This window comes from Chionomys nivalis, chromosome 22 (genome assembly GCF_950005125.1).
Source record: "Chionomys nivalis chromosome 22, mChiNiv1.1, whole genome shotgun sequence".
Classification (NCBI taxonomy): Eukaryota; Metazoa; Chordata; class Mammalia; order Rodentia; family Cricetidae; genus Chionomys; species Chionomys nivalis.
This window is the reverse complement of record NC_080107.1, coordinates 18,757,900-18,768,251: the sequence shown is the minus strand read 5'-3', so window position 1 is coordinate 18,768,251 and position 10,352 is coordinate 18,757,900. Positions and strand designations below refer to the sequence as shown.

At 39.0% G+C, this 10,352-nt stretch overlaps 1 protein-coding gene across 3 annotated transcripts in view; it reads right to left on the bottom strand.

Annotated features, from left to right (window-relative positions):
• Nucleotides 1–14: 14 nt before the first annotated feature.
• Nucleotides 15–10,352, bottom strand: part of Kcnh7 (potassium voltage-gated channel subfamily H member 7) — a 412,186-nt gene continuing 401,848 nt past the window's right edge. For all 3 annotated transcript variants that reach the window (XM_057754560.1, XM_057754562.1, XM_057754563.1), the window contains 2 exons: nt 8,577–8,769; nt 15–7,031 (listed from right to left, as the gene is read on the bottom strand). In XM_057754560.1, coding sequence (XP_057610543.1) covers nt 6,765–7,031; nt 8,577–8,769 — 460 coding nt within the window. In that variant the 3' untranslated portion in view covers nt 15–6,764. The remainder of the gene's footprint in view (nt 7,032–8,576; nt 8,770–10,352) is intronic.

The following is a 10,352-nucleotide window of genomic DNA, read 5'->3' as shown; positions in this document are numbered from 1 at the left end:
GAAGCAATAGGAAATCATAGCTGCATACTTTTATTCTTTAATGAAAAGATGAGCCAAGCTTTCGTTACAAATGAGCTATTTTGAATGCATGTTAAAGGCCATTTATTCTTCAGAAAATTTTAGTGAACAACAAACATGTCAGTCATTTGCTACCATAGTTCTGATGGGGCAATAAGTAAAATGTTTCTGAGTTCTTTCCATTCAGATTTAATGCTTCCGCCACTCAGCCCAGCCTGCTCTTGGTCTACTGGGCTTCGGTAAAACTGTAGCACTGTTACAATGATGTGGATTTCGAATTGATCAGCACCACCATGCCTATATCTAGCTGTACCTAATAAAATGTTGGAATTTGTTGGCTTCGCTATTAAAAGTACACTAGCTAGCTAATAAGATTTACTTTCTTTTCCCCCAAAATAAATTCTTTTACAAATTCTTGAATTTTTTTTGTATAAATAGATCATAAATTATGTTTCATTCTTGAATTAGGTATATATATATATATTTTCAATACAACTTGTATACTTCTTTCAGCTACCAAAATGTTGCAACCATTTTTTACAGGAAATTTACATTTTTCTTATGTACAATTATTTGTAGAAGGTTATTGCAAAACTAACTGTGCAAATAGATTACACTGTCAATACCGCATACCAATCTTTGAGGAAAATATTGGCTAAAAAATAAATATTTCTGCACAGAATATTTCAAAAGCATTATGATTCCATGCTACATTATGTGCATAAAGACTATGAAGTAGTGTGTGTTTTGGTCGTTGATTTTGTTTCGTTTAAAGCATTCTCAAGTTCTACGTAACAGGGTGTGAATGAGCTTTCTTAGATCAGATCACGTTTTCAAGTGATCACACATATTCTTTTCTGAAGTACGTTATTCACTGACTGGCAAGCCTTCTGGGATAATATATTTTCTCATCAGCATTATAAGCTGAACATTTCAGCTATGAAAAGGTCTTGGGCCTTCCATTCAAATCCATAGGCGCCTAGGCATAAAGTAGGGATTTCTTGATATTTTTAATCGTGTTTTTGTACCACTTGGGAGAAGGGTGCCATGCCATTTCGTTGCTGTCATAACTCTATGAGGAGAATGTGGGGAGAGCTCGTCACAACTCTATCCATCCTTCAAGTCTCCTTCTAGTTAGGGATAAGGAATGTGGTGTAGACTATGCTTATACACCCGCAAACAATGCAAATCAAAATGAAAACTAATACAGTTGAAATGCTCACAGTTGTGGTTATTCACACGTGGGAGTTTTAAAACTGCATCATAATATACCAGAAGCAGCCCAGAGAATGTGAGTTAAGCATAGAACGCTTTGAAATCACAGGTGTCCCCAATTATTTCACAACTTACAAAACAGATGACATGAGTACAGTTTAGGAATTAATCTAAGTCTTGATATTACTTTTAAAAGAATAGCCATGTTCACATTTCCACGTCACACAATAAAAATATTCAATTGGGAATGCTATATCGCGGTTGTTTTTACTGTGTTTGTTTACAGGTTTGTTCATGACTGGTAAAGCGATGCACTGGGTCATCTGGGTGTACAGTTTTGAATACATTCCATTTCTGTGATTTTTTATTCTCATTTATAGTTATAACATGATAGTTTAAAATAACTTCCAGTTAGTCATCTCTCAACTTCCACGTACTAGTCAACGAAATAATCTCTGTGGTAGTTTCTTTTCATGCTGTTAAATGTCAGTCTGCATCTTCTATGAATTTTGCTTTTTTTTTTTTTATACTGGGCTTTAAAACAAAGTGTATTTTACCAAAAGAGAATATAATGACATTCTAGGCATGAGCGGACCTTGCTTAGTCATGATACCTAATATTTTATAAAGCATTGAAAATATGTGCCTTTAGTTTTTAAAAGGCTAACACCAGTTTAAGAAGAAACAGAAGCACGCAGCTCTAAATGAGAACATCTGGGGCATCAGGGAGAGAAGGGGCAACCTATGTAAAACCAAGAAAACATCTGCACATCTGCATTGTGGATGTGTCTATAGGTGTTGGGAGCTAAGGCAGAAGAGGTGGCCCCTCCAATCCTGTTTCCTTTTAGCAACCTCATTGTTGGCAGGGGCATGAAAACCACCTTGGGGGTTTGTTATATACTGAGTGTCAGTGTGGAGAGTTGGGTGGAGGCAAGACAGATACTCACGTGGCAATTATTGTCATGCCACTACCTGAACACCACTGTGTGAAATACCCATGTGGGAACACTCATATCCAAGGAGACACTGCACAGTGCAGAATCTGACATTAATTCAGAGCAATTATTATTTTTTTGACCGTGGGAATCATATTCTCACTGCTGTTATTATCAATATTCTTCCTTTAACGTTGCAGCGCTAATGGCACAAAGTTAAGGGAAGATGGTAGCTACAGTTACGTTTTTCAGAATCAAAAGCTTTCATCATGGGAACAGCGATTCAGTTACTCAGCACTTGTTCAAAAGAAAACTTTTCTTATTAATTGCTTTTAATGTCCTGTTTCTTGCAGTGGCGCGCGGGGGGGGGGCATTTTAGGATTCTTTTTTTTTAAGCACCTACTTTGTGCCAGGCACTTTCCTTTATTCGATTTTGTTCCTCAGACTTTTGTGAGGCAACAACTATCATCTCATTTTTTAAGATTCAGGAGAAAACTCAGAGAGGGAGATTCACTCAGGGCCATGCGGCGTGTGAATGGAAGAACAGCTGCTAGGCTCCAGTTGGCCTGACGACAGGGAACACTTTGCGGACCTCTGTGTTTCAGTTCGCACACAGACCATGCTAAGGAGAGCTCATTGAACCAGTGCTGAGTCCCAGCCTTCACTTTTTTTTTTTTTTTTTTAATGGGATCTGGGATGAGACCCAGAACTTTTCATTTCCAAGTTCTGAGGTGATGTGAGCGCTGCCATCTTAAGACAACAGCTTGCCGACACCCCACAGCAAGCTGTCTTCCCAGGGCCTCTTGGAATGCAGAGTATTGACATGTTTATGTTACTACAAAACTGGGATTAAAAATGAAATAGCTACTCAATTTTTTGATCTAAAAGTTTTAAACATTGAATGACAAGCCCATTAACACATTGAGAACTTGTTTTCTGGTTTTGTTTTTATCCATGAATCAACAATATAGAGTCCTTTATGTTAATTTATAGCCAATTGCAGTTCATTTCTAGCTAATTGATCTACTGAATTGCTTTTTTCCCTGACTATAAAGCATGTTATGTATTTTAGTTACTCTTTTATATATACTGAGGATGTGATACATTTCATTCTTACCTATAATGTGTAAGTTGTGATTTGAAATTGACATTTGGATATAAATGTTTTTCTCCTGGGTATTTTGGAGCCATTGTGCAAGTTCAAGGCCACACAGCCTTGAGCTCCAATACACACATACTAAACCTGATTCCTAGTGTCACTATACCTGACTAGAAGAGTAGAAAACTTAATTCTGATAGCCAGTACATGATAATGGACTTGGAATTTACGTTGTCTCAAATTGGCCCCCTGCTTTCCCCTGTTTTGTTGAATTAGTGACTATTATATTAAAAGAATCAGTTCTGTCTTTTTTTATTCCTGGTTTTCTCATCAACTAATTAAAGTAGTGGACTCCCCTCTGGGATAAAATGATGAGTCTTAGAGGCAATTCTCTGTCCAGCAATTAATAGCAGCAGGAGAACATCTCAGCCAAATAAACTTTAAGACAGCATTTTTTTTTTAAGGGCATGGGACCGATAATAATTTTAGGTTAAAGGCAAAGGTGTTATGTCAGTGCTTCTAATTCTTTCCAAGGAAAGCTGGGCTGCTTTTAGATTGGTGCAGCATTTACACCCAGCCTTAGGCAGGACCCTAAGTTGGCGGTGGCAGATTGCATTTACTGTGGGTGCTAAGTAGAGAAATGCTATTTTAAGGTTATTTTTCGGCTGGAACAAGGGAATGCAGATTGTGTGTCAGGATGATTGCTTTTGTTATCCATAAGTCAGTTCCAGTGTTCATCTGACATTTACTACTATGTGTATGTTTATGTTGCTTGGGAACCTTTAAAATTAATATTCTGTGGAAAAAAAGAAACGCTACACAATCCTCCGAGACTTACGATTTAAACAGCAAACAATTATTCTATGTGGAGGAATTAAGAAGGGAAGGGGTTTGGATTGTACTAGAATCTAAGCCAGCTGGATGCTTGTATACTACCCCTTGTCTTCCTTTTCCTGCATGCCCAGTTTTTATAAAGAAGTATAAATGGAGGCTTCAAATAGGCCGAATCGCATGCATGCCACGCCAAATGTTGCAGCTGAAGCATTTGCTAATCAGATCAAACAATCAGATCTCAGTTCCTCACCTGCCAAATCCTCTCTCCTTACAAATGAGCAATCTCTGGTGAATGCATTCGGAATGCCCATGGAGCTTAGGCAGAATAGTCCTTAGGAAATGTGTTGCAGCTGCAGAAATGTGTCCCAATATGGAAATAAGATCTCTAAATCCACATCAAGATTGTTTGCTACTTACAGGACTCTCTCTCTCCTGTGTGGGGCACCTCGTTCGAAAGTTTGCTGAATGAGTGAATGAAAGGGGCCTGGAATCTACATTTCTATCTGTCCCATATCATAAGATTTGGGAAGCCCATTCTAATTATTATACTTTCGTTGACTTCACTGGTCTTTTGCCACAAGTGCACTATCACTTATGATTACTTTTCTTAAGTGAGAATAAGAGCTTGCTCTCTATACAGGTTTACCCCCACTCAGAGCAGATTGGCAAACTCTGTGACTGCTTAACATTATATAAAGCACAGCTTAAGGTCACTCTCATCACAATTTAAATAGCGGAATAGTGTTACATGCATTTAATAAACTGCTTGCATTTGAAGTAGATTAACGATTAGTGTCAAAGGTGAAAGAAAATTCAACCATTTAATAACGTGCATACAAACTAGTATTTAAAACTCTGTGGGAACATAAGAATTTTTAGAAAAACTAAGAGGCTCCCAACAAATTTCTAGGTGTTTGTTCAGGAGAAAAGAACGCTAAGGGCTAGTATACAATCATTTTAAGATTATAATTGACTTGAAAATAAAATTTAACTAGAGTTTGACCCATCATTAATTGTAAATTGTATTTTTTCCTGTGTTGATTTTACAATCCAAATGCCATCTCCTTTTCCAAAACAGTATCTAGCATTCAAAGGTGTTAGAATTCTTCTACTATATATATCTTGTGATGGAATCAATATAGAATCAGTATATCCTATACGTAATGGATTTTTCACTTAATTTTCAACTTACTTAAGAAGTTTCTAAGCCGGGGCGGTGGTGATATATGCCTTTAATCCCAGCACTCGGGAGGCAGAGGTAGGCAGATCTCTGTGAGTTCAAGGCCAGCCTGGTCTACAAGAGCTAGTTCCAGGACAGGCTCCAAAGCTACAGAGAAACTTTGTCTCAAAAAACTAAACAAATAAAAAAATAAAAGGTTCTAGGTGGGCCAATGAACAGTGTTTGCCACAGCTGGGATAATAAAGCAAGGAAACAACCCCATTCTTAATGAAAGACAATTTTGCTGACAAATATTCTGAAATTGAACATTTAAAAAATATTGGTGTCTACTATTTAATCAAATGAAAGATTGGTCTCATATAAATCCGAACAAATTGTGGATGTCTTTTTGTGTAAGGAGCATGTTAGGAGCCACCCCAGCACACAAAATCTTCAGTTTAAGACTTCAGAAAAATGTACTATTGTAAATGTTTTAGGAAGCTCGTGAATGAAGCTCCTGAAGAATTTGCTAGAGAGACTATTTTATTCTCTCACTAATATTGTCCTGTATTCATAATGGTTTAGCTGAAGACAACCTGGGGAAGCAGTGCGCCTCCTCAGTCTGTCCAAACGTAGGGCAGAAAGACAAAGGTCTCTCCTCTACTCCTACTAGCCCGTCTAAAAGCAGGATATAGAGACTCCTTATGTATAGATTGTTCACTGGCCCAGAGACTGCAGCTCCCAGAAGTTTCCTGGGACAGCTTTGCTGTTACTTCTCCAAAATGAGTAGCTCTTGCTGAAGGTCTTCTAAACCTGGGCCATGAAACTAGGGCCTGAGTTCCTGAGGAAACCTCACAGGTGTTTGCTTCCATAGTGGTCTGGAGTTTATATTAATAAACTACAAATCTATTAAGAAGGAACCATATCCTTTGGTGTTTTTGGATTTAACTTCCTTTCTAATACATGTAAGTCCAACATGGCCTCTTTATTGTCCTAGGAAATGAAGGTAAGTAACTATAAACATGTCAATAGAGAAGGAACTCCGTTCTCCAAAGTGACTAACTTCCCTCTATCCCCCTTGAAATCCCATGAGTGGAGGATCATCTGAGTTGCAATCCTGACCATTTTCATTGCTCAGTTTCTTATTCGCTGGAAGGCTTTTTCATAATCAAGCACTGATTCAGTAATAGCGGCAAATAGGAGTCTCCATGCAAGAGAAACTGGAGTTTCCTAGCATGCACATGATTTCAAAAATAAAATTAAAAAATAAGGTGCCTTGAGATGCTGGCAGTTTGAACATTTGGAACCAAAAACTCTTAATGTATATTTACATCCTAACTGCTCAACTTTACCCTACAAGCTTCAATTTAGGAAAAATATACAGTACTTTTGCATATAATGGTAACTTGTGAGCCCCTGAGTCAAGTAGAGAGGATTTAAATACAAAAAGGAAAACAGCCATTAAAAGCACTTACATTGGATGTGGAGGAAATAGTACAAAAGAATTACTTTCCTGGAAGACCAGGGTCAGAGACATGCCTATGGAGACCCAGGATCCCTACAGTGCTCAGGGAAGAGTCTGGCAGAGATGGGTGCCGGATGGGATGAAGGTAGGTTTTTCTTGGCCGCGGGTGAAGCTCTACAGACACATCGCCGTCTCGTGTTGAAGGTGAAGTCACCTTTTCTTCTGAGGCTGTGTTCAGATGCCTTCCTCTTGAGGGGGATTCTTTGGATTTGAGTTTAGATTTTTCAAGGTCTAGAAATTCAGGACACTGATAGAAAGAAAATAAAATACGCTTTCATAATTCGCTCCAAAGGCTAACTAAAATTACATTTGTGTAATCCAGATGTGTTTGCTTTCCCCATTCGCTGTATGTGATTAAAGGTACTGGCCAACACCTTTCTCCTAAAACGGAGCCCTAAAATTAAGGGTCTCTTATCTCAAGTGAAGAATTTTAATTTCACCCAGAAATCCGATTTAAAGGTTCAGTTTTTTTAGAAAAAATAAACAAACAACAACAACAACAAAATACTATTCACTTTGAGTTGCGTATAAGTGGGTTTTAATTCAAAATTTAGGACTGGATTAAGAAATGTCTCTTGCTGACTAGTGTTATCTAAGAAGGAAAGCAACAAAGGAAATAAAACATCATTCCTGTCAGAAACCACTGCCTTAACCAACTGCAAAGAATAAAACACGTTGTGTGTATTACCCATCCATTCAAAACCTGTAAGATCTGAACTAACTTCTACATTTTGTAAAAAGTATCATTGTTTTCTTTTTGACACACTGACTTCTGTTATCATGTTTCATTTCCTAGAAAATTTTACATTCAGTTTCCACACAGATATGTACATAAGACTGTCTATACATTCTTATCAAAATAGTCTTTCTTCGGTTCCATTGCCCATGATGCTGAAGTAACTGAGAGGGGCACTCTTAGACGATTAGAGTCACATGTTTTGTCCTACCATGGATAATATCATTCAAGTGGTAAAAACTTAGCGATACCTGGTGGCAAGTGGGGCACAAATATGTTTGCCACATCTGTCTGGCTGCATTTGAACCTCAGATCGAGCCCAGTTACCTGCCCACTCTTTTCTTCTCCAAGGCCTCCCTACCCTGCCTTGTGGCACTGTAGCAAGTGACAGGTTTTTCTCTGATGTACTTTTTGAATTTTAATTCACCAAGCATGATTCCTCACCATTAAAATCTATACAGTGCACCAGTCCGTTTAGGTTGATTCTTGAATAATAGCATCTCCTCTTAGATAACAGTCAATGTCTAGGGAAAGGTGCTGTCCTAATGCATGAAAGCACAGTATGAAGAGTCGGCTGTTGTGCACCTGTAATGCCAGCACTGGGGAGGTAGGGACAAGAGGCTCCCTGGGGATCACCAGTCAGCAAGTCTAGCCAAATTAGTGTTGTTGGTGCATTGAGAGAGCTGTCTTTAGAATAACACACAATGTTGTATATGCTTGTCTCAAAAAATAAGATGAACTATCTAGAGAGAAACCTGATGCTTATCTCCTGGCGTTTACCACCCACTCCCAGCAACACACACACACACACACACACACACACACACACACACACACATCCACACACACATGTAATTGGTACTGTTTAAATTTTTCTATAAATCCACTGTTTGCAAATTTTAAGGACGCAATGCAAAAACACAGGTCCAGTTTCCAGAAACTCTGAGCAGAAGCAGATAGAATTGGAAATTCCTATTTCCCAGTGTGAGTCTTACTCAGGTGACCCGGGAGATACACTCAAGGAGACACTCTTGGCTTTACTGTGTCCACACTCACTTGTGAGGAGGGGCTGAAACTCCGGTCAGTCTTAATGGATGCTCTGGTCTGACTGGTTCTCAGCAGCCGGAGGACAGGTCTCTGGTACTCCGCTCCTGCGGTTACCATGCTGTAGGCTGGAGGGACCACCGTGGTTTGCTTCTGCAGGAGCTGTAAAATGGTCTGGATGTCTGTTGTCATTTGGGATTCAAGTCTGCAAGACATGTGAAAAGGGGAAAGATAGTCTTAAATAGTCATGATCTGTAAGAAAGGTCAATGCTGAGAAAGCATTGGCACTACCAACAAACAGAACTATGGGTGGCCCTGAACAGGAAAGACAGGAGCAGGAAGAGAGACTCTCTCCTACCAAACCCGTTCTGTAGAATGAATTAATCTGACTCAGACCATCGATTTCTTATGCCCATACTAACAGGAAAACAGGAATTATGTACAATAAGCTGTTTTTTTCTACAAAACTTTATTGATTTTAAAATATAAATCACATTTAGAATATTGTGACCAATAATTATCTGATTTTGATTAGGTTTTTACTCAACTATTTGCCCCCTTCACAGAAGAACTTGGTAACCCATTTCTTTTCTTTTATATTCATTTTTTATTTTTAGTTTATCGGTGTTTTGCCTGCATGTATGTCTGTATGAAGGTGTCAGATTCCCCTAGAATTGGAGCTATGAACAGCTCTGAGCTGCCATGCAGGTGCTGGGGATTGAACCTGGGTACTTGGGAAGAGCAACCAGTGTTCTTAACCACTGAGCCCAGTAACACATTTCTTTACAATTACAGCACCTCAGGAAAACTTCTTACAAAATTTGTGTTTTCACTATGTGCTGGCTAATCTTATGTCAACTTGACACACAAACTAGAGTCATCTGAAAAGAGGGAACCTCAGCTGAGAAATGCCTATGTAAGATTGGCTGTAGGACATTTTCTTAATTAGTGATCGATAGGGGTGGGTCAAGCAAATTGTGGGTGGTGCCATTCCTGGGCAGATGGTCCTGGGCTCTATAAGAAAGCAGGTTGAGCAAGCCAGTAAGCAACACTCCTCCATGGCCTCTGCATCAGCTCTTGCCTCCAGGTTTCAGCCCTGTTTGAGTTTCTGTTCTGACTTCCATTGAGGATGAACAGTGATGTGGAAGCATAAGCTGAATAAACCCTTCCCTCCCCATCTTGGTTTGGTCATGGTGTTTCCTCCCAGGGACAGTCAATAACCCTGACTAAGACACACTATTGGACCTCGCCTCTCTCCCCTTCAGGGCAAGTTCTATATGTGAGTCATCATACTTTCTTTTTTTAAATTATTTTATTTTAATGATTAGCACTGTTGAACATTAAATACCTTTCCTATCTTTGGTTCAGAGCTTTAATATTTCAGAGAGAGAGGAAACGTCAAGTTTAGTCGCTTCTTTGACTCATCTGGCTTGCACAATGTACAAGCAACCATTTCTTTCTCCAAAGCCCACCTGTAGTCAACCATTCATTTTAAAATAAATTTCAAGACCAAACCACAAAATCTAGTTGGTTTGTGCCAGGTCCAAAGGAAACTCCAGTTCCCCAAACTCTAAAAGGCAGTCTAAATATCCAGGAATGAGCTCGACCTGGATTACGGAGGATCTCTGGCAGTCAGATAAAAAGCTAGCATTCCTCAGCAACTTGTGGAAACCTAGTCCCCATCTGCCAGAAGGAGTCATTTCCCTTACCTCTAGCAGAGGAACACAATAGTTTTCCATTGATGTATAACCTCCAGCACATATCGCTATATCAAGGTAGCCTCAGGCT